Source organism: Rhamphochromis longiceps, linkage group LG13, assembly GCF_057381845.1.
Source record: "Rhamphochromis longiceps isolate RC_006_pf linkage group LG13, R_longiceps_female_GT1.1, whole genome shotgun sequence".
In the NCBI taxonomy this organism is placed as follows: Eukaryota; Metazoa; Chordata; class Actinopteri; order Cichliformes; family Cichlidae; genus Rhamphochromis; species Rhamphochromis longiceps.
Genome location: NC_140569.1, coordinates 21,100,084 through 21,124,546, shown reverse-complemented (window position 1 = coordinate 21,124,546; position 24,463 = coordinate 21,100,084). Strand labels below are relative to the sequence as shown.

At 41.8% G+C, this 24,463-nt stretch overlaps 1 protein-coding gene across 1 annotated transcript in view; it reads left to right on the top strand.

Annotated features, from left to right (window-relative positions):
• Positions 1-12,394, top strand: part of wdr27 (WD repeat domain 27) — a 50,685-nt gene extending 38,291 nt beyond the window's left edge. Inside the window, exon 24 of the mRNA XM_085428402.1 lies at positions 11,954-12,394. Within this exon, the coding sequence (XP_085284528.1) occupies positions 11,954-12,067 (114 nt within the window). The 3' untranslated portion in view covers positions 12,068-12,394. The remainder of the gene's footprint in view (positions 1-11,953) is intronic.
• The last annotated feature ends 12,069 nt before the right edge of the window (positions 12,395-24,463 follow it).

Here is a 24,463-nt window from a genome sequence, read left to right as displayed (position 1 = left end):
TCTTAGCTGTTCCCAGGACTGCGCTCTTCTGGACAGAGATCTCCGATGTTATTCCCGGGATCTGCTGGAGCCACTCGCCTAGCTTGGGAGTCACCGCACCTAGTGCTCCGATTACCACGGGGACCACCGTTACCTTCACCCTCCACATCCTCTCGAGCTCTTCTCTGAGCCCTTGGTATTTCTCCAGCTTCTCGTGTTCCTTCTTCCTGATATTGCTGTCATTTGGAACCGCTACATCGATCACTACGGCCGTCTTCTTCTGTTTGTCTACCACCACTATGTCCGGTTGGTTAGCCACCACCATTTTGTCCGTCTGTATCTGGAAGTCCCACAGGATCTTAGCTCGGTCATTCTCCACCACCCTTGGGGGCATCTCCCATTTTGACCTCGGGACTTCCAGGTTATACTCCGCACAGATGTTCCTGTACACTATGCCGGCCACTTGGTTATGGCGTTCCATGTATGCCTTGCCTGCTAGCATCTTGCACCCTGCTGTTATGTGCTGGATTGTCTCTGGGGCATCTTTACACAGCCTGCACCTGGGGTCTTGCCTGGTGTGATAGACCCCAGCCTCTATGGATCTTGTACTCAGAGCTTGTTCTTGTGCTGCCATGATTAGTGCCTCTGTGCTGTCTTTCAGTCCAGCTTTGTCCAGCCACTGGTAGGATTTCTGGATATCAGCCACCTCCTCTATCTGCCGGTGGTACATACCGTGCAGGGGCCTGTCCTTCCATGATGGTTCCTCGTCTCCCTCCTCTTTCTTGGGTTTCTGCTGCCTGAGGTATTCACTGAGCACTCGGTCAGTTGGGGCCATCTTCCCGATGTATTCTTGGATGTTCGTTGTCTCATCCTGGACTGTGGTGCTGACACTCACCAGTCCCCGGCCCCCTTCCTTCCGCTTAGCGTACAGCCTCAGGGTGCTGGACTTGGGGTGAAACCCTCCATGCATGGTAAGGAGCTTTCTTGTCTTTATGTCAGTGGCTTCTATCTCCTCCTTTGGCCAGCCTATTACCCCAGCAGGGTACCTGATCACGGGCAGGGCGTACGTGTTGATGGCCCGGATCTTGTTCTTACCATTCAGCTGACTCCTCAGGACTTGCCTGACCCTCTGCAGGTACTTGGTGGCTGCAGCTTTTCTAGCAGCCTCTTCATGGTTCCCATTCGTCTGCGGGATCCCCAAGTACTTGTAACTGTCCTCTATGTCTGCAATGTTGCCTTCTGGTAGTTCAATCCCCTCAGTTCTGACTACCTTCCCTCTCTTTGTTACCATCCGACTACACTTCTCCAGTCCGAACGACATTCCAATGTCATTGCTGTATAGCCTGGTAGTGTGGATCAGTGAATCGATGTCTCGTTCACTCTTGGCATACAGCTTGATGTCATCCATGTACAGGAGGTGGCTGACAACTGCTCCGTTCCGTAGTCGGTATCCATAGCCAGTCTTGTTAATGATCTCACTGAGGGGGTTCAGGCCTATGCAGAACAGCAGTGGGGACAGAGCATCTCCTTGGTAGATCCCGCACTTGATGGTGACTTGTGCTATGGGCTTGGAGTTGGCCTCTAGTGTTGTACGCCACATCCCCATTGAGTTCCTGATGAAGGCTCTTAGGGTCCCATTGATCTTGTACAATTCTAGGCATTCCAGTATCCAGCTGTGGGGCATTGAGTCATAGGCCTTCTTGTAATCAATCCAGGCAGTGCACAGGTTGGTCAGTCTGGTCTTGCAGTCTCGGCTGATTGTTCTGTCTACCAGTAGCTGGTGTTTTGCGCCTCTGGTATTCTTGCCAATTCCTTTCTGTGTCCCGCTCATGTATTGACCCATGTGCCTGTTCATCTTAGCCGATATGATGCCTGACAGGAGCTTCCATGTAGTACTGAGGCAGGTTATTGGTCGGTAGTTGGAGGGGACCGGTCCCTTCTTGGGGTCCTTGGGGATCAGGACCGTCCGGCCTTCAGTTAGCCATTCCGGGTGTCTCTCGTTAACTAGCAGCTGGTTCATTTGTGCTGCCAGACGCTCGTGGAGTGCAGTCAGCTTCTTCAGCCAGTAGGCGTGAACCATGTCGGGCCCTGGTGCTGTCCAACTCTTCATACTGGAGACCCTTTCTTGGATATCTGCCACTGTGATGGTTACTGGACCCTGTTCAGGGAGGTCGCTGTGGTCTGCCCTCAGATCCTCTAGCCACTGAGCATTGCCGTTATGGGTTGCATCCTTCTCCCATATGCTCTTCCAGTATTGCTCCGTCTCCAGCCTTGGTGGTGCTGTTCTCTTATTGTTCCCTTGCCACTGAGAGTACACCTTTGCTGGTTCTGTGGAGAACAGCTGGTTTATTCTCCTGCCTTCTATCTCTCTGGTGTACCTCCTCAAGCGGCTGGCCAAGGCTGTGAGTCTTTGCTTGGCAGTTTCCAAGGCCTCAGGTATGGACAGCTTGCTGTATTTCTTATGCACCTTATTTGTCTCACCTTTCTGCAACTCCGTTAGTTGGCTAACCTCCCTCCGTGCTACTTTGATCTTGCCCTCTAGCCTCCTTCTCCATGGAGGGTACTGCCCCTTGTCGCTGTTCAACTTGTAGCCAAGCATCTCACTGCTGCCGTATTGTAGATCAGCTTGTTAGTGTCGGTAATCGTGGTTGTAGGTATTGCCCGTAGTGCTGCATTAACATCATCTAGCAGACCTTCTGAGGGTACTTCACGTAATCTTGGTAACCGGCTACGGGGGATCCAGGTTTCAAGCTTGGCCATGATCCTATTTTTCAGGTCAGTTCCTCTCGCACTCAACGATCCTTCTATCGCACTTGGGGCTATGTACCCAATCTCGGGTGGGGGTGATGATATCTCCCCCCTGACCTGGCGTCCTGACTCCTCCTTGCCGTAGCATTTGTGTTGTACCTCGTCAATCTCTAGCTGTGAGAGCAGTCCCTTCTTTCGAATGTTGGAACACTGAGCTACTAGTTGTTTCGCCGTCATTGTGGATGTTGGGTATCGAAGAATCCATAGGTCCCTCATCCTATTCATGTAGCCCCTTCCGCCGGGGTTACTTGCGTAGTAGCATTCCAACAACGCCCTGTTTTCGTCCCTTGCCCACCGATGCCTTCTTGTTCCAGTAGCCCACTTTTCGTCAGGGTGCCCTGGTTCCTCAACACCTGACGCGGACCTTGTTGATCCGGGCGACGTCCGAGCCGGCATGCCTTCATATTTATCTGTCTCGCTCATGTCTGCGGTAGGCTTGCTTAGCATAGGGGGTCTAGCCTTAGGACCCTTACTGGATACAGACGCCCCAGGCAGGAATCGAACTTGCGATCCTCTGTTCCAAAGGCGTGTAGTCTAACCACTACGCTATCCAGCTGCTCTATATATATATATATATATATATATATATATATATATATATATATATATATATATATATATATATATATATATATATAATGTTCTTCCTCTACACCCCCCCCCCCCCCCAATTTTTGCACATGTCGAGGAGCGTGTCAGGCTACATTTCACTGTGTGTTATACTTGTATAACTATGCATGTGACAAATAATAAAGAACCTAGAACCTAGAACCTAGTATCAGTTGTAGATAATTTTGTTTCTGTAGACATAAAATTTTCATTTTAATTACGAAAATTAAAGTTCCCCTAGTCCCCAGTCCCCCCTTCAGAAGGCATGTCAGTGGGTTTAGCGAGGTCCTAAAAGTATTCCCTGACTGCCTGACTATATCCTCAGTTGAATTCAGCAGCACCACACTTACACTGTACACCCTGTGAGGGGAGCTTCGGCTGCCAGTACCCATCAGCTGCCTCCAAAGTCCCACAGGCTAACCAAGCCCGATAGGACTCCGTCTTCAGCTTGATTACTGTGTCCACCATCAGGTTCAGGGATTTTCACCATGACACCTTGCGACCAAAACTCCTTGCAGCTGCCTCGGCAATGGAGGCGCAGAACATGATCCATTTGGACTGAATGTCCCCAGCCTCCCTCGGAATGCTGTCGAAGTTCTGCCAGAGATGGGAGTTAAAGATCTCCCAGACCAAGGCCTTTCCCAGACGTTTCCAGCTCACTGTTAGTATATATTTAGGTGTGCCAGGTCTTTCCAGCATCCACCCCTAACCCTCGATAGGTGATCATCAGTTGACAGCTCAGCTCCTCCCTTCACCCAAGTGTCCAGAACATATGGCTATGTATGATGCCATTACATAATCAATCACTGGCTTGATGCCACATGCACTTAAGGACATATTTATGTGCAAACATGGTGTTTATTTTGGACAAACTATGAGTTCCACAGAAGTCTAATAGTAAAACACCACCTGGGTTCAGATCAGAAAGGCCATTCCTCCCTTACACCCCTTCAGGTATCACTGTCATTGCCCATATGAGCATTGAAGTCTCCCAGAAGAATGACGGTGTGAAGGCGGACCCTCAAGAACCTCACCCAGTGACCCCAAAAAGTTAGGGCAATATACTGAGTAAGCTGAGGGGATATAAGAATACCCTCCTCTGCCGCCAATTCTCAATGAAGGCAATTCCAAAGGCTTGCATTGAGGTGAACCCAACTATAACTCAACCACACACACCATCTTAGGGTCTTTCCCCACCAGTGAGGTGACGTTCTATTTCTCAATAGCCAGCCTTGACAGTTGGGGATCAGATCGTCACGGGCCTCTGCCCCTGACTGCTGCTCGGCACACATTGCACCCGACCCATATGGAGCCTCCTGCAGGTGCTGGGCCTACAGGAGGGTGGGCCCAATTTGCTCCTTTGGGCTGCACCCGGCCAGACCCCAAGGCTCCTACAGCTCAGTCATTGGATGCTCCCCCTCTGGCTCCCTCCCCAGGCCTGGCTCCAGCTTAATATTAGACGAAAATACAAACGTTTTTAAATGATGATTTCATTTATCAAGGGAAAAATCAGCCACCAACCTGTCTCGTCGTATGTAAAATAATAAGTGGCCCTTTACAGGTATGGACTGAGACAAAAAAATCAGCCCTAGCATCTTTGGTCCAAGCAGGCCACCATGATTGGTCGCAAATGGTCCAGTTAAATATATGCACATAAAAATATTTGAAACTATCATTATGTGTATCAGTTGGTCTGGTTGGTACAGTCGTTGGATTAGCACATCTTAGCTGATACTAGTTAAATAAAAAGTGTAGCTTTTAGTGCAACTGTATGTATATATAATAATCATACGCATACTGTATTTTGTTTCAATTTCAATTTGTTGGATTATTGATATTGAAAGTTTTTCTTTTCTATCAGGTTGTAAAGCTGTTGTTGGATTCGGACATCTTAGTAGCAGTGCATGCATGTGACAATAAAAAACTACTCTTTAACCGTTAGTCAAAGCGGTTATTAGCGGGAGACAGATCGATCAAAATATTGATAGTATTGATGCTCGCACTGGGATTGGATCTCTTTTGTTCTGTTAGGTAACTATTGTGAAAGGTAAAAATCACAGTGATTTTGTGGTCATTAATATGTGTTCAGAATATGCATTTCATGATGATTCATCTCATAATTCATGACATATTGCACTCCTCTACATAGGCTGTCTTCATAGGTTAAGTATTTATATCAGTATTAGTATTGGCAAAAGTGATCCTGTATTTACTTGGAATCGTACTGAAAATTGTGGTTTCACACATCACTAGAAGTCATTAATTTTACTTTAAAATTTGAATCTCTACTTTCCAACCATTTTCTTATCATGTTATTTAGAACTTCCTCCATCTCTTTCTCACTCTGTTGTTGCGACTGCTATCCCTTCTCCTGCACTTCTCTGTTTAGCGCCTCTTGTGACTACGAGGGGGTTGTTGCTGGTACTATTGCTGCTTATATGATTAATTTAATTTACTTAATTTGACATATATTGCACCATTTCACTTTTGTTTGTCCATCATTATCAGCGTCTTCAACAATAAACTCTACAAGGTGCATGAGTGCAATAGGGGCCAGATTTGATTGGGCAATCCAGTGTCACTAATGAACAAATGTGCTTCTGTTAGTGCTTGCATGGCCGGGGTGCAGCAGCCCCACAAGCCGGCCTGTAGCCTGTATAATTATCAACAAAGAAAAAAGAAATATTGACCCATCAGCCCACAAGTACGTTGGCCCACCAGGCAAATGCGTAGTATGCTAGATTACCAGTCCAGCCCTGCCCCCTAAACATAATAACTGGTTAACCACTTTGGCAGCAAAAACTGTAATCAAGCATTTGCAATAGCTGGCAATGAGTCTTTCACATCACTGTGGAGGAATTTTGGCCCACTCTTCTTTGCCAAATTGTTTTTATTCAGTGCAATTCAGTTATTAGATTTAGGGGTCGATTACTTTTCCACATATAGCCAGGTAGATTTGGATAGCTTTTTTCTTTAGTAAATAAAACCATAATTTAAAATTTAAAATGTATCTAATTTTACACTTTGTTTGATGATCTGAAACATTTAAGTGTAACAAATGTGCAAAAAAACTAAAAAATCACTAATGGCTCAAATACTTTTTCACACCACTGTATCTTACTGTAAGTTACTGGACCTCCTCGCTACACGTCTGGTCAGTTTCTGAGTCATACATCTGTTTTTGTTTTGTTTTTTGTTATAATCTACTGTCTTCTTTTAGAGTCTTTGGACTAAGTGAATGTTTTTGAACTCTGAGGTACTTGGTTCTCATTTGCACTTAGTGTGTTGGAGGTAGCGCAGAACCATGACCACTTGCTGACACAATCAGTTGTCTGCAAAACTTTAACACGTACGATCATCCAAACTAAGATGAACAAAGAGTGAGTCATATCTGTGACTTTTCATGCTAAGTGCTTTTCTTGTCTCTCTATGTCAGCTTTTATCATCTTTACTTTTTGCAGCCGGGCAAAAAACCCCCAGCTGTTGTCCCAGTAGACATTTTTACTGTATCATTTTTAATTTGTGGCCATTTGGCAGCTGTTACTCACACAGCAGGGATGGACTAGGATATAAAAGGATCCCTGGAGTTTTTCCCTGAGATGCAGCACAGTACGATCAGCACAATTACAGCTGTAATGAATAGCAATTCAATTTTATATCTTCGTGGTTGCAACTGCTGGTTGGAAAAAGTAGCACATTTGAGGACTCCAGTGAAATAAGATGCACTTTCTGATGCTGTTACATTATTATTTTATTAGTTTACAATGGTTTTTAGGTTATTTAACAGTAAGAATCATTGGTTGTTACTACCTATTTTACCTAACAGCACCACACAAACCAATATATGAGTAATTTTGGTGTATCACAAATACCAATGATGTCAGCGCAACACTTTGATTCATGTACATTGTACACTCACAGCCACTTTATTAGGCACACTCTTCTAGCAGTGGGTTGACCATTATTTTGCTGTTAGAACTACTGCAGGCAGATTAAACAAGATGCTGGAAACTTTCCTGGGAGATTGACACGATAGCACAGTTGCTGTAGATTTGCCAGCTGCATATCCATATGCAAATCTCCCGTTCTGTCACATTCCAAAGGTACTCTGTTGGATGAAGTTTGTTTGAAGCTTCGTGATATGGTGCATAATTCTGCTGGAAGCAACCATCATAAGATGAGTACACTGAGATCATAAAAGAGATGACACAGGTGGAATGGAGCCTTCCTTTCATGTTGTTTACTTCAAATTTTGACCCAACCATTCAAACCTTGCAGCATAAATTGAGGAAGCAACATTTTTACAGTCTCCCCAGTTTTTGTGAGCCTGTGTGTCGCCTCAGCTTCCTATTGTTAGCTGACACAAGTGCGGTCTGGGTGTGGTATTCAGCAGTTTCTCAAATACTCAGACCAAAGCATCTGGCACCAACAACCATGCCTCATTCAAGTAGACATGTTCAAGTCAACTTTAAGGTTGTGTTGTTTCTACTTGCCCATTGAGCTGCCCATTTGATTGGCTGATTACGGATGGATGGATGGATGGATGGATGGATGGATGGATGGATATGTTTCCTCTTGACCTCAGACATTACCCCCTTCGTACTGTCGCAGCCAGAGAATAAATACAGAGGTGGACTGCTGTCTACTCCAGAATGTCACATTACAGTGAGACACAGACTGAGCTGAGACAGCCTGGCCTGTGTTCAGCACAGCTGGAACTGCAATGAACAGGAAGTTTCAAAGTCACAAGAGACATTTTTAAGTATCGAAACCTTTCACATGCATTAGACAGAACTTCTTCAGTTGGCTGTGGTCTTAGGTAATAATGGTGAACTTCCTTTGTCCCAGTACTCAAAATGTTAAGTTCAGATCTGTGAGTACAATCGGATTTCTCAATTTTTTCTATTTTCTCATTTTATGCAATTTTAATGTTTTAAAGATACACAGATATAAAGATTTACATTTAAAAAATATAAGGGTAAGCGGAGGATATAAAACATTATATTTTATATAACTACTTTCTTATATTCACCCAGATGGTATTGTCTGTTGTCTAATGTCTAAAAGGTTCTGAGTGTGAATATATCCATAAGTTACCAACTATTTATCACCACGAGCAACAGGCTATACATTTCTTTTATTGATCCCATGTCTATGTAAAGTCAAGACTGAGATAACCGTGGTGACCATCTGCCCCTTTTTCCATCTGTCATCTGGATCCTCCTTCAACTCTCAGCATGGTCACTACAGAACATCTTGCTATTTTGGCGTTTGTGAAATTTGTGCTTCACAGCTGATGAATGGCATCCTCTGGGAGGGGAAAACACATTGTTCGCCATATTATCAAATCCTTAGCATTTGTTCATACCGGTTTCTATAGACATATACTTTCTGTCATCCAGAGTGCCAAAATTTGACTCACCATTGAAAATCTAATCCACATTGCATTCTCAATCGGCATTTTTATTCTGGCTTTGAACTGTTGATTTGTGGTTTCTTTTCCGTGGTGTTGAGCCAGTTGCTAACAATAAATTATGCAACATGCGTGACAAACCATGCAATGGATTTTCTGATCTTACTCAGAATTCCTAAAAAGTTTGGACTTGGACTTTGTTCAACCAAACCTCAAAACAAATGAACAAAACTCTCAAATGGAGCCTCAGGTTATGTGCGTAAGGTTATCTAAAATTCCACAGAAATCAAACTTGATGAAAACTATGTCTGTCTTGAAAATGAAGCTGTAATGTCAGCCAAATCTGTCATGACCCACAATGACTCCTTTCTGTGTTTCTATAGTAAGTCAGTATTTTTAACAAAAACATCTGATACCAAAGGTCACATAAAACCTTCAGCTACCCTTATTATGTGGGCTTGTTTGGGGCAAAATAAAAGTTTAAGGTTGCAAAGATGTAATGTGTTGGATTCCTTTGGACTTTTCTGTGTTTATCTCTTAACACTACATGCTTACATTGGTGTATTATCACAGTAACAGTGGTTTTGGATCAGAGTTGATCCAAAACCATGGTTGCTACTGTAGCTGTCGTCTAACTCTCATAAGTTTTAGGTCAAGAATGTCAAACTCATTTTACATTGTGGACTGTACACAGCCCACTTAGCTCTTAAGTGGGCTGGAACAATATAACTCCCCTTTCTGTTAGTGTAAAAAAACCTAACTACACATTTAATCCCTAAGAAAATTAAAATGAAGTGCAATTTTAACAATAAGTCTCAGTTTTTCTATATAATTACAAAATCTTGCCTAATTGTGCCACAAATCTGCCATATTAAAGAAATATGTCAGAAATAAATGTGTAAAATGGCAGTAAATGTTCTAGTTGTTCATTCCTCAGTTAAGTCCTGTAATAATAAAGTAGAAAGTTGTTAACTGACTTTTTTAACTTTAACTGTTAACTGTGACCCAACTGGAAAAGTTGGAAATGTCTACAGTTGTGAACAAAAAATGAAAATCAGGAATTCTTCTTTCTTTTTTTTGCTTTACTTTGGTGCAATATGAATGGCCATGGTGGAGGTTTTTTTTTTTTTTTTTTAGGAAAAGCTATAAAACCTATAAAAATACAGTTCACATTTTCCAAAGCCTTCCAGTGGGCCAGATTGGAGTCTTTCCTGGGCTGATTCTGGCCCCCGGGACTTATGTTTGACATCCCTGTTTTAGGCTTTTCAGCTGCCTGGGAGCAAGAACCAGACAGCCTGGCTGTTGTTGATTAAGGTCACTGAGGTGGACGTCATGGTGTACAAAGACTCACGATCACATACTATGCATATTTAGATGTAATATGTTTGTGCTCACTGGGTTGCCTTTATGAGGAAGTTAACTTGTCTCTGGGATTCACACTCGCCAGGAATTCTTTAATGTGTCTATAGAAGAGAAACTGCAACTTTCACCCTTCAAAGGAAGAATGCATCCAGCCCAGTTTAGTGTGTTTGAGTCATCCTCAGACCTCAGCTATTGTGACTCCCTTTCCCAGCACAGGCATCTGTTTGCTGGTAAAGGATTATTTCTCCTGCATAAAACCTTTTTAGTACAAGGGAAAAAATGTTGGACCATTGTTGTACCAAATGTGTTTTTTATCACAACTTGGCAAATCATTGTTTGCCAAGATTCCTGATGTTATCATGCTTTTAAAAAAGATGCTGTCTTTACAGCCATCTCAGGTCTAGATATTCACCATAGGTAAAACTCCCTGATGGAGTATTCCCATTTTGTAAAATGTTGGGTTTTTTTGATTGGTTCTTTGTTTTTCTCCACTTACCTACAAAGGTGTCATATAGAAGATGGACATACTGTGACATCATCCATTGGTTAGGGATGGACCTAACCAATGTTTTTAGTGTCATCATTGAGGTTTTTGAAACATGGAAAGTAACTGGTGGATCTTACTGGACACACTCACTGGTCGCTATTTGTCAATCACATATGAGTCATTATTATCTTGTTGCCCTTTAAGACTCTAGAGGACACCATAATTTACTAAATTAACACCAAGGTCAGAAAGAACTGAACTAAAAAATGAAAGAGAACTGAACAATTAAGAACATCAACTCATCATGTAGATGTTTACTGAGGGTGAAAGGTCAATGTGAGCCTAAGGTTTGTTTTACCCCTGACTTCTATACAACAAGATCTCTTTCTTTTCTTTTCTTTTTGTCAAGCCAGAGGCGTCAGGCACCTTAGCATTCACTTTCACTTTTCAGGCCCCGGAGGCCGTGACTTTATATAAAGACTATGCTCACTTGTCCTTTAAGACTGGGTGGTAAAAATAAACTTGGGTTGAAGTGGCATGAAATAGAGGTTATAACAGCTGTTTGTGAGTTATCTTGAGTTATTTTTCCATAATATGGTATACTTTTAAATTCTGAACAATTGCACATGTAAAAATGTGCTATAGGTCTCACTGCAAAGCCCACATAGAAGGTTTCCCACTGCTTCTGACGAACTGTCAGAGTGCTGAGGTAATGCTTCCTCAGCCTCATCTGCTCTCTTGGCTGATAGAGACATATGATTCACTGTGTACGTCTCACTAAAAATTGTAGTCAAGCATTGATCGTCTGTATTTGTGCTTGTCTGTGTGCAGCCTGCACATGTCATTAAGTGTGTAGTGTGTGCGTGTGTGTTTGCCTACAGGGTGTGGATTAATGCTAGTTTATTGTTGTGTTGTTGTGTGGGTGCCTTATTAATCTCCAAATGTTTGACTCACTGAGAGTATTGCTGGCAGGAACCTCAATCTCCTTGTTTGAATAAACGAAGTTATATAACAGAGTTAAGGCCTGGCAACATGATGTTTTGTTTTGTTTTGTTTTTTGGGGGGGGGGGTAAATGGCAAGTATGGAAAATCAAGAATTTTGGTGGGGAACACAGAATGGTCTTGACCTCAATGGTGCTCTTCTTCTTCGGGGATCTAGGTGTGCCGTTATGAAACTCTGTATTCTAAATAGCGAGGTGGTAAAAAGAAGAGTGATGTCTGACACGGTTTTAGAAAAAAAGTGTGCAAAAATAAAAGCGTAATATGATGTCATGCTTTTTCTCTTTTCTTCACAGCTGCTAACTGGGACCCTGGATGGGAAGCTCAGGCTGTTTAAGTCTAGCAGTGGCTCTTCTTTGTCCTGTGACACCAGCGCTGCCGTGCACAGTGTCCTCAACAAGACTGTGTAATTACAGCTGGCCCCTGCAGAACCCATGCAGGTTTTATTAATGCAGTCCCAAGTGGGATTTTCATTGGGAAAGAAGAATTTAAACGTTTTCTTTTTTTGCTCTTGGTTTAATGAAAAACAGGTAGAGTTATATAAAAATGTTCTCTTGTGTGTTCTTCCTCGGTGCTTAAAATTGTCAGTAGAAACCAGCCATTTCAGATCATTCGTCTTTGTTAAACTTCCTGCCCATGCTTCCAGCGCATTTCTTATTTAAAGGGAGCACGCTGCTTTCTTTGAACTCATTTAGCTGCATTTTTGTGATGCACGATTTAGTCAATTAAACATAATATCGCTAAATTTGCCAAAAACAATTATTATTAGCAGTTTTTCACATCTGTTGCACATTCTGAATGGTCAAGCATAACGTTTAGTTTGTTCAGTATGTGGAACAGATGTACTTCTTATATCGCTGGCTGTGACCTCCACTTAGCAGATCAGCACGTAGAGCTATGACATCAACTGGGTGCAACCACTTTGGCTGCCAGACACACAGATGCTCCTACTGTTCATACTGATGCACCCATCTCCATTGTTTGTGCTGGATGTTTAGTCCTTTCTACCTTAGTCACAACAAACTTTCAGGTACTCTAATACATAGTAGAGGATATAAAGGCTCAATGTGAAATTTGTTCAAAAATTGTTGAATTTGTTGAAAAATTGGTTTGCAACAACACTATTTACAAAAAAGCTGGCAAGCTTAAATTTCTAAGGTTTCCCATTTGATGCAAGATTCCAGTTTATTTTCTGTGAGCTTTTTAAAAACACATTTGTGATGTTACAGTCTTGTGCCAAAATAGATTCAATTCATTCTTCACCTCAAAATTCTACAAAACAATTTAAATCTATTAAAAATATATTAAAATATAACATGTATATTCTGAGCCTTTGCCATGACACTCTGAACTGAACTCAGGGGCATCCTGTTTCTGCTGATCAGCTTGATTGGAGTCCACCTGTGGTAAATTAATTTGATTCAACATGAAGGTACGCACCTGTCTACATAAGGTCCCATAGTTGACAGTGCATGTCAGAGCACTAACCAAGCCATGACGTTTAAGGAATTTTCTGTAGACAGAGGAGAAGGTCCAGAAGGACAACCATTTCTGCAGCACTCCAGTAATCAGACCTGTGTGGCAGAACAGCCAAACAAAAGCCCCACCTCGGTAAAAGGCACATGACAGCCAAAAAGTCTGCCCAAAAGCACCCTAAGGACTCTCAGATCAGAGAAACAAAATTCTCTGAAACAAAGATTAAACCCTTCGGCTTGAATGCCAAACATCATGTCGGGAGGAAACCAGCCACTACTGATCCCTTGGCCAATACCATCCCTACAGCAGAGCATGGAGGTGGCAGCATCATGCTGTGGGGATGTTTTTCAGCAGCAGGAACTGGGAGACCAGTCAAGATCAAGGGAACGATGAATGCAGCAATGTACAGAGACATCCTTGATGATAACCTGCTCCAGAGCGCTCTGGACCTCAGACTTGGCTGAAGGTTCAGCTCCAAACAGGACAACAAACCTAAGCACACAGTCAATATAACAAAGTAGTGGCTTCAGGACCACTCTGTGAATGTCCTTAAATGGCCCAGCCAGACCCCACTAAGTCTCTATTCTTTTGTGTCATTCTTATATCTCCAAACAAGGTGACAGATTAATATGTTTTCTCTTACATTTCAGTATTTCAGTATTTATTTATTTATTGTCATTGTCAAGAACAATGAAATTGCGTTTGGGGCTTCCATACAACCCAAAAAAAAAAAAGAAAATAATAAATACCCCTTAAAACCCAAGTGTACATATTTAACCCAGTGTGACTCCAATGCAATAAGACAATCCTTAGCAATAATGTTCGTAGAAATTCAGACAAAGACCTGAGAAACATGACAAAATACAACAATGCAACCCATTCAATATTATTGTACTGTGAGATATGATATCAGATATGATAGTTATCTATTTAAGAAAGAGGGGGGGGGGGGGCAGGAGGGGGAAGAGAATAAAGATATGATGCACCAATGCAGACCAGTTCATTGCTATTAATTGATTTGGAAATAAAATCAAAAATAATTTTTGAAGTCACAAAGTCATCAATCCTATATCGCATGTCCTCTTAGGTTCAACATTAAGATATTCTTTCTATCTCAAGTTTAATACCACAGTTTATTGCTAAGTAACGTTTCCTGGTGATGTTTAATTTTCTTTGGAAAAACAGTCTCCTGCTCTGCTGCTCCTGTCACCTCCACCATATTATAAGCCTTAACTCAGTCTTCAGACAGAAAGGAGGAATGCTCATCCCCCATCTGCAGGGGGACATAATTTCAAGCATCACTCATCCCCTGTCCATTAGGAAAAGATATCAGAGTTGATGCATTATGTGATGGCGCTAAATCCACTGATAGTATGCTCAGTCTTAACTTCCTCAGACTGTTTTCCAAAAACTGCTCATCTGTGTCTTGTCCCCTGTCCAGTATTCTGTATTTGATTTACTCTGCCCTTTTTGGACTGCTTACTTTAATTGATACCAAGGCAGGCTGTCTGTGAGGATGTGCAGTGCGATCCTCAGCTAGATCATGAAGTATAGCTTTGAAGTTGCACAGTATCAGCTGCCAGATATGGATAGGATTTATAGGGTGGTACCTCTTGCTTTGTCATGCATTACATTATGTATGTACTGTGTGTGTGTGTGTGTGTGTGTGTGTGTAGGTGCGTGTGTTTATGCCACAAAGATAGGTATGTACTGGCAACGCTGCATTTTCCCTGTCACGGTGAGCTTTAGTGTTCCTGCAAGTAGGAGACACTTTTTATCGGAGCAGAACGATAAATTGTCTTTGGGGTAAATTTACGCAGCCATGTTCTTTCTCTATTTTCGTCCTGGAATGTGTGTATTCAGTGTCTTTCCTTGAATTAATTAACCTGAATTCAGTGAGCATGTGCTCTCAAAACAAAGTAATATATTGCCATATGTGCAAATCCTTTGTCTGTGTGAGGTCATTTTGGGTCCACTCCCTTCATCGAGCTCACCACTAAAGAATGAAGTACACTTGAAAATAAAAAGGACTTCAATAATATCCACACCCAAACATTATGAGTGTCCAACATTCAATCTCTCACAGTCTTTTGTCATTGAAACTGACAGAAAGAAGAACTTTGTCTCCAGCTTTGGAATTATTAGATGCTGGATATGACAGCACTGAACATGGTGTAACGCTGGAGGAAGATATGCAGAGCCCTCAGCATAATATACAAATGTGTAGGTGTCGTTCCCCGCTATGTGGTTTGGTGGTCTTTTGGCTCGCTGGTCACAGTCTCATCAGCACTCTGAACACATTTCCCTTGGGTCATAATGAGGCACGTGAACTTTACTGATGATCTACAGACTCGTGAGGATTTCTGCTCTTTTGTTCTCAAGAGTTCAAAGCTAAGGGAGTGGACACGTGTCAAAAACTGCTGTTCTGCTCTCTCAGTTCATTCCAGTATAAGCAAAGCTAACGGAACAACGTATAATGTTCTATAAATTGTGCCAAAGAAATCCAAACTGATGATATCTGTAATGATTTATATTCTATACGTAAATTACAGGAAAAATAACTGAGATTCAGCTCATACGCAATCTATTTAATGAGAGTCTTCAAATGTTCAGACACTAATGATGGTATCAGTCATCGAGCATCAGTGTGCTACAGTGGAAGCAACGATACAACCATAAGCTGTACATAAAAGATGGAAGTAGCTAACGTGACCTTTATGCATTATGTTAGCTACTTCCATCTTAGTTTGTTCCACCTGATAATGGCATTTTGGCATCTTCTTGAAACCAGAGGTGGCTCAGACTGAGAAGCCAGCAACAGAGGATTCTCATACGGAAGCAATTTGGGAATCACAAATAGCTACGTCTGGAAACATAACCCAATTTATCTTGTAGTTTACTCTGTGTGATTATAATTTACAAAATGAACATAATTCTCAATAATTCTCAATAAGATCAACAACTCACTGGGAAAATATTTACTGAGGAGATAAATCAAGCAAGAAGTAGGGTCAGTTTCTCATACAATTCTTTTCAAGTAGACCTCTTTTTCACCTGCTGTTGACCATTATAAGGACAAGCAGGTTCGTGACACTTATGGATTGACTATACTTGGACCAGCATGTTACTTCCATTGCTTTTTAGCCTGTGGGGACAACATCCATACATCCATTTTTCCTACTTATGTGGGTCCAGATCACCATGGCAACAGCCTAAGCAGAAATGCCTAGACCTCACTCCTCCCGGCTATCTCACCAGCAGTTCTGGTGGGACACCCAGAACACCAAGGTGTTCCCAAGCTAGTCAACAGTCGTAACTTCACCAGCGTGTCCTTGGTCTCCTTCTGCTAGGACATAATTGAAACACTTGAAACACAAGGTGCCCAGGAGTCATCTGACAGATGCCCAAACCATCTCAACTGGCTCCTTTCCTTGTGGAGGAGTTGCAGCTCTGATCTGACACTCTCCAAAATGGCCAAACTTCTCATCCTTCCTCTAAGGGAGACCTCAGACTAGCACGGCGTAACCTATTTGTGAGTCACCCCACCACATTGACAAACTCTGAAGTCTTATCAAAGTGAACCAATCAATGCTCATTAACATGGGGGAGGGAAAAGAGGGAAGATTATTGCTAATGGTGTCAATGCTAGAAGGCTTGTTTTTGATCACCCGTGTACGGTACTTTACGTCGTTTGTGTAAAACAACAAGCTATGGCTGTTCGGAGTCCAGTTCACATTAAATCTGTCACTCAGCCAAGTCAAGAACATTTTTGACTTTGACAACACCCTTCCTGAAAACCATCTAGTATGAGGCCCTGAGTACATACATTAGTTCATGCATCAGATATAACATGCTGTGTAGTCGCTGCGCTCTGCTTCTTCTTTTGTGGTCCACAAATTACAGATTCTATTTTGAACGGTGCAGCGCATGTCCCAGCCTAACCCCTTCTGACTGCAACATTCAAGGTAACTGTAAATAACGACCATGAAAGATAAGGTTTAAAGTCACTAATAAATATTGGTGAAATATCCCGATGGAGCCACACAGGAAGACAGACAAGCAATTAGCGTCTTTACTGTACTTGACTCTGTCCTGAGCAGCTCTGGGCTGCGTTGTGCAGACAACAACGGAAATACAGATTATTACCAGATCGTGTCATCCAAGGTGCAAGGCATAAACATTGAAACCCTTAACACTCTGATAAATCAACACGAGACCCTTGCGGAGTTAGCGGGATAAATGGGAAAAACAGGAGCACGTAACACAGGATTCCAGATCCGTGAACAAACCCTGTTGAGGTAAAATGCATTCAAATACTGTTGATCGTTCAAAAAGGTAAACATAACATGAAATCCAGAGGTGTCATAATGGCCTTAAAACAAGAACCTCCTCGCTGAGCGCACAGTATTTATAAGGTTAAGGCACTTCGTCAGCTCCATTAAGCCGAGGCGCAAGGGTGAGATAAGATGATAGTTTGGCAAGTAAGTATAAACCATCAAGTCTCTGCCCATTTCTCAGGTTCATCAAACTAAACTCTAACCTTTCGCTGAACAAAGATAGCATTTGAACATTAACCTCTACCATTAGTGAATTCCTTTGTTTTTATGGCTGAATTTATTTCCTTAAAGAGGCAATTTTATGTTTTCCTCTTTAATCATGTTTAAGTAAGCTGGGAAATTACCAGCACATGTGCTTGAGCTCCATTTCAGTGCATGTGTCTCTATGTAGCCTGTTAATCTGTCATTTTTTTTAATATTACTATTGTTACATAACATTATGCTCTGGTTCTTAGAGTTTTACTCTTGCCATAAAACAAACAATGGGAAAGCTTTGAAGAGGAAGATGTGATCAATATTTCTGCTCCAATTTAATGTGCCGGCAGTGTTTGAAAACACATCAAAGTAAGAGATATTAAAAAACACACATACATACATCATGTGTCATCCTTGCGAGCCTAGTTTTAAGCTTATGTGGTTGCCAACTAGCCGTGGCTTTCACCTGTCCGGGTAACTTAAATCTGTGGAAGAAAGTAAGTATATGGCAGAATTTCCATTTCATAAGGTGCAAGTTTTCATACCCTCGAATGAACTCTGGTTCAGCAGAAGTGAAAACATCTCAGAACTGAATTTTAGATGGTTTTTGAAGGAAACTGTAGCTGCGTCACACTAACTCACCTCAAATGTTTAAAGCTTTCGGTGTACAGACAGAGTCAGGTTGCCAGCGATGAAACCTGGAGTCAATAATGAGCAGGAAATTCTCTTCTGGAACATTCCTTCTAACTGCACCGACCCTCGGTGTATGATTCAGTGATTTTTTTTTTTTTCTGTTATATCAAAAACCAGCATGCAGCACATTCTCCCCTCCACTTGACGGATTTGTTGCTTTCAAATTAGGTGTTAAAACAATGAAGTTATTGTTTAAAACCACATACGTTTGTTGCCTTTTTCATAAATCGAATTTATCTCCGTGTTTCTTCGCTCAAATACCAAATAGATTTATTACCTGTGGCTCATAAAGCAATTCACAATATATGCAAGTTTTCCATACCTTTCAAACATCTTTGTTGGTGAACTCGGGCCTTGACATTGCTCGCAATTCCTCATTTTTACACGCAGCACACAACAGGTAATAGCATGAGATACAGTTTCATTCCTGGAAGTAGTCCCTCTGGTTTAGGTGAGGATGCTGCCTCATCACAGCGTGCAGGAGTCAGGACTCACAGCGCTGTTGATGTTCCTACATTTTGCCCGGTCACATAAAGCATGTTCCTGTAATGTCCGAAAAAACTGACTGTTTGTAAAAGATGACTTGACTGGAGCATTTTCAGTGCTGCCCTCTTGATGAAAAACCAAGGACAATTAATGCTCATAAGACTGTCACAAGGAGGCCTCCTGTGAACCACTTTGTTGTCTGTATTATAAAACCACTATCTAAATAAATGGATAGAAACTGCATGAACTGCTTCTCAAATCCATCAAGTTTGGCAACGTGGGCCAAAGTAAGCTTTAAAAGGCTCATATTTCCTCCACAAGTACACTACTTCTACTACACATGCGCAAAGGTACACACAGGCCAGTTAGGAGTGCAACCACAATCAATATGTTTGGCTCATTCCAGCAGAGCACTTAAAGACTGCCATCCTAATTCACCCTATGTATATGGTATGCCAAGAGAAGGTATGAAGTACAGTTACAACTTCTGAAGTCTCTGCAAATCTCTGCTGCATGCACGTATTAGTGCAAACAACATGGTCGACTAATAAGTTTCCTGTTCCAGCAGTTTATTTGCTCCTTGGTGACAGGAGTGTGACAATCGTCAGTTTTTAGCATTTGGGGATTTTTTTCTGTAGATTTACATTCAGAATTCTGGTTATAATGTCTCCGGTTGGCTTCAATTGTCAGATCTGGAAGATGAACGCATCTTTTTGGATATAGCCTGAAGTCTAGAGAGGTTCAAGGCTGCTGTGCATGTGTGAAAATGGCTACTGAAAGAAGAACAGTGGTGAGCAGTGACCTGTACTGTAACAACCAAAAAAGACAATAAAACCCTGCGTGGTGCTCATATTCCTGTTTTTCTGTGTGACATGTTTACCATCCTCCTTTGCAAAAATATCGTGTAGTCCAGTTTTTGATTACTCAAACTTTTAAATTACTGGTCAAGGGGTGGATTTTTTTAAAATTGTAGTTATTAAATGTTCCGTGGGTACATAAAAGCAGGTTTCTTTTTTGTGTCATGAAACTGTAACTGTCAAAGCATCAAAATGAAAAGTATAATATGAAACTTTTAAACTGTAAGGAAGTAAAACCATGGAGCGATATAAATGAAAAATGGAAGCCATGAAATATTGTGCTATCTACTCTCCAACACTTCTACAGGATGCCTTGTTGTGATGTATGTACTTTACAGTACTCAAAAACTCAAACCTTTACCTACATTTTACGTCCCTGAGCAACTAAAATGCAGGATGAGTTTGTATCGGCACTGAAGCTTCAGCTATGCTGCAGCACCTTCTGTGCCCAGGGACCCAAGGCCAAAGCTCCTCCTCCTTTCCTCTCCGCTGAAGAGATCTCACTCTCACTTTGTTCACTCTCTCACACAAAACTCCTCTTAGTTCTTGCATTAGCTGTCCATACCTACAATCTTTTTTGTTGTTGTAGGTTTTACATTGCTGCTCCCTGTAGATTTCTTAGTCACTCTTGCACAAGTCTTCTGTAAAAAGAACTCATAATTCTCACAGTTCTTAGGCTCTCATAAATTTCCAGTAAGAGATCTTACTGTTCTGCTATAACTCCACACATCCCATCAGCTCAAAGAGGAAAATGGGAATCTGGAAGTCATTACCAAATGATTGCATCTAAGTAATGAAAATGCATTTGTGAGAAAAGAGAGTGAAAGCAAAATGGGGATTGTTCTTGTAATCACTCGATTATTAACCTAAATGTAGGGAAGTGTGAGTCAAAGTAAATTTAGGGAAACACTGCTATTACTTTCTCTTTTCCCCCCCTTTTTTCTTTCATTCTTTGAAAGGATGTCATGTTTATTTGAAGTTCAGTACTCAATGCCAAACTTGTATTTGAGACCTGCAATTTGGGGACGTTTTGCCTGCGTTCGAGTCCAATGGTTCAAATACACATCTGGGAATAAGTCTTAACCCGCTGAGTTGACCGAGGCCGGGTTACATCACTGCGACAAGCAACGCTGCATAAAGCTGGCAGCGCTGGGCGCTCGCTAAACATGAGCAACCAACAGGCGATTAATGGGGCCGTCACAGCCTGCCATCCTTCAACGGTCCTGCAGGCAACAAAGGAAGTAAACAAGATTCCCTCTGTTCATCCTTCCGCTTAGGATGTTGGCTGAGCACACAAACAAAGGCCAGAACCATCTGATTTTGCTCTTATTGTTTCAATACAATTTAAAAGTTGCCTGGATCCACTTATGATCCCAAGCATAATATCATGCAGGAAACATTCTGTTGTGCAGGATTTACAAATCGTGTGTCAACAAATCCCACCCACACAGGTCACACGTAAACCTTTGGGAGGAGAACAAGTCAAACACTGGCTATCTCACTTTGATGCAATGTCTGCTCTAAGCCAAGGTATGTGAGCCATTCTTACTTGAAAACTGGCTATTAAAATGCTTTGAAAGCAAACTTGTGGTGTCACGTAATGAAACCAACTCTGTTTTTGTCTTGTCATGTCAGATTCTTTGCAGCTGCTGGCCTTTCAAGCGATGACTGCATAAGCCATGCTCGTTATAGTATCAGTCCCTGTTTGCTCAGAGATACAGGGTGACCAGCAGGCAGCATTAGCATGTCACTGCACAGTTCGAATTTCCCTCAAAGCCCAAAAGTCAAAACTGGAAGTCTTGTGACATTATAATACAGTGATTAATGGTGTGCACACACGTCTTTGAGTGTTTTCCACAGTCTTCTTGCTCTCCTGTTGACTTCTCAATTGCTTCACAAAACCTATGAGAACAATTCATAGAGCTCTGTTTTGTTGCCCAAATCCCTGTTGGGCAACTCAAACGTTGTAAATTACTACATGTTAAAATTCATCTCAGTGTGAGAAAAAACTTTTTTCTTTTCCTTTAGGGATGAGATCTGAAGCGAGGACATTTTTAGAAACCCAAAAGTTTATCATTTTTAAGAGTTAGGATCTATTTCTGTACAAGACCTGCATTTTCCATAGCTTTTCTGTTGCCCAGATGTTTGATTGGTGGGTTGCTGTGTTGTGGCCCTATACGTCGCCAACGGTGTAAACCGTAAAGCTTTTCATCAGGTCAAGTAGGAAGACACGTTTTGTCTAAAGTGTAAGGAAAGAAAATAAAGCAGAGCTCACAAATGTTTATACGGGCAAAAAACAAATGAAGTCAGTGACAGTCACTGAACCGTGTTTGGCACAGAAAGCAAGACTGGAAACTGCTATTGTGTGAACTCTTGAAGACAACAAATGCAACTGCACATTTACGCTGTGCCGCTGAATTGCTTTGAGCAGCGATATTAGCGCTTTTGGCTAAATACTAACATCCTCCCAGTCACACCACTTATATCCTGATCTTAAACTACAGCCTCTTCCTGAAGTGCAGTCAGCAGACAGTGTAGTCAGACAGTGCAGTCAGACAGTATAATTGTGTACACCTGCATATTTATGACTGGATCATGCTTGCCACTCAGTTGTGACTGAGCCAGATAAAGCTAATTAGCCTATAAAAGCGCAACTTCCAAGCTCTGCCTGAACTCGCTTCATTTTAAGGTAAATGTGGTTTTCCAGCTTGTTTCACTAAGAAGGGCGTGTGCTATCTGTCCTGCACTAAATCTGTTTGATTCTATATTTAAGTATAAAGTTTCATTCAAGAGTCTGCAGCTGAAATGCAGCTCTAGATCAGGCATACCTTACTGGAGATGTGTGCAGCCCCAACTATAGAAATCTGTGAAGTGCACATTAAATGCATAATAATGATAGTAGCATCTCACACACCCCCCCATCTCTCAGATATTGAAAGACACACTATACATTATAGTGCAACTGTCATGCAAACAGAGCCCTCATTGCATTTGGGAGATTATGCAACCTTATTTTACAATGCCAGTCATTCCGGCCAAATGTGTTTCATTGGGATTACTCAGCTTTTTGGCGCGATTGTGCTAAAGGGGATATTTAAAGTAAATCTTATGAAGAATAAAAGGGCGCAATCTACCTTCAGCATTCCTAAAACTGTTGTATTTTACAGAAATTTTGAGATTTGCATGTTACATGTGTCACTCTCTCCAGTTCTCAGTACTTTAAACATTTTGGGTGCCAGATTTCCTTTTAAGACTACGATCCTGAGTCACACTGAACTTTTTTCTTTCTTTCTTTCTTTTTTTAAAACCTCCACGGTGAAGTCACAGCTTGGAGAAGAGAACTGGAAACTATTGTTGTTTATCAGCCTAACTGACATCCATCACCTTCATTTCTTCTTTCCTTCCAGATCTTTGGTGTTTATAGCCTTAATAGACGAATCTGCATTAACGTTTGATCTCTGTTGTTTACTAGGTAAGCACTGGATGTTAATGCGGTCCAACTGACCCAGAAAATGATGCAAAAATGTTGAAAAAAGAACCACTGATGAAAAACCTCTCACCCTTCTTTTTCTTCGTTTCTTTCTTCATGCCAATTTCGTCCAAACAAATATGGCATGGATACAGACACGCTACCTATTCTTCTCTTCTCCCTTGTGAATACAGAATTTTGAAATTTAATTTCCGCTGTTTAAATCTGCCCTGCAGTAGCTCCGTACTTATTAAAGAGATGCCTAGAATGCCAGTAAACTGTTTTTGTGCCATTTCCCACCACCCTAGTAAAACCTCATTACTTTTAAGCCTACTACCAATAAAAGAGGGAATCCAGGTTTTAGAAATTAAAGGTGGTATCACTTAGAAAAGTAAATGGAATAAAATGTTTAGCAATTTAGATACAGCTTCAGTAGAACTAACTATATATTTCTCCACAGAAGACACTAAAACATTTTTTGAACCACAATTAATAAGTCTGTGGTGTATTTTCTGCTCCTAAGAGGTTTCTTCTGGTCACTTCATCCACCATCCTTACCATGCTCTTGAGTGTCTGACTCGGAGCTGCAGTTTCTAATATCTTTCAGGTCAAGTGAATCCATGTTGTTGAAAGGCAGTGATTCCATGTGGTATGAAACTTTGTGTTCTTCAGCCCTGAACGGAATGCGCGTCTCCAACTCCAAAACCAAATGCCCCAGTTGTGTCTTTTTGGTACACAAAGGTCTACCCACAAGACCCCTCTAAAGCCTCCAGGAATGAGCCGTTGTATCAGCGTTTCTCTCCCGGACACAGAGGGGGAAGCTTTGGCAATACCAGATAATTTCCAGACGCAAGCCATTGCTCGCCAGCTAAAATTGAAGCTTCCAGGGAATCTGTTGTATTAAAGGGTCATTTTCATTTTCTTTTTGTCTCACATTGCAGACATAGCTGGGATTCTCAATTTGAATTATTGACATTTGGCAAGCGTTGAGGTTTTCACACTTGAAAGGCAGAAATGAGGCATACCTTTAAGTTTATGAGTGTGGATGAAAAGGTGTTTTAAAATCTACCACAGATCAGTATTATTGAGGAAAGTGCGCAACGGCTTTCCACCTCACGACTGAATTCCAATTCTGCTCTCCTTAACTGCACATTAATACACTTATCAAGTCCACCTGCTGTTAGTGCAGCCATTTAATGAAGCTTTGGTGTCTCGTCCCTCTAGAGGAAAACAGCCCACATCCCTGCGTGTGTTACCCTGAGAAAGCCCGCACCGGACACAGTGGGAAGGTGG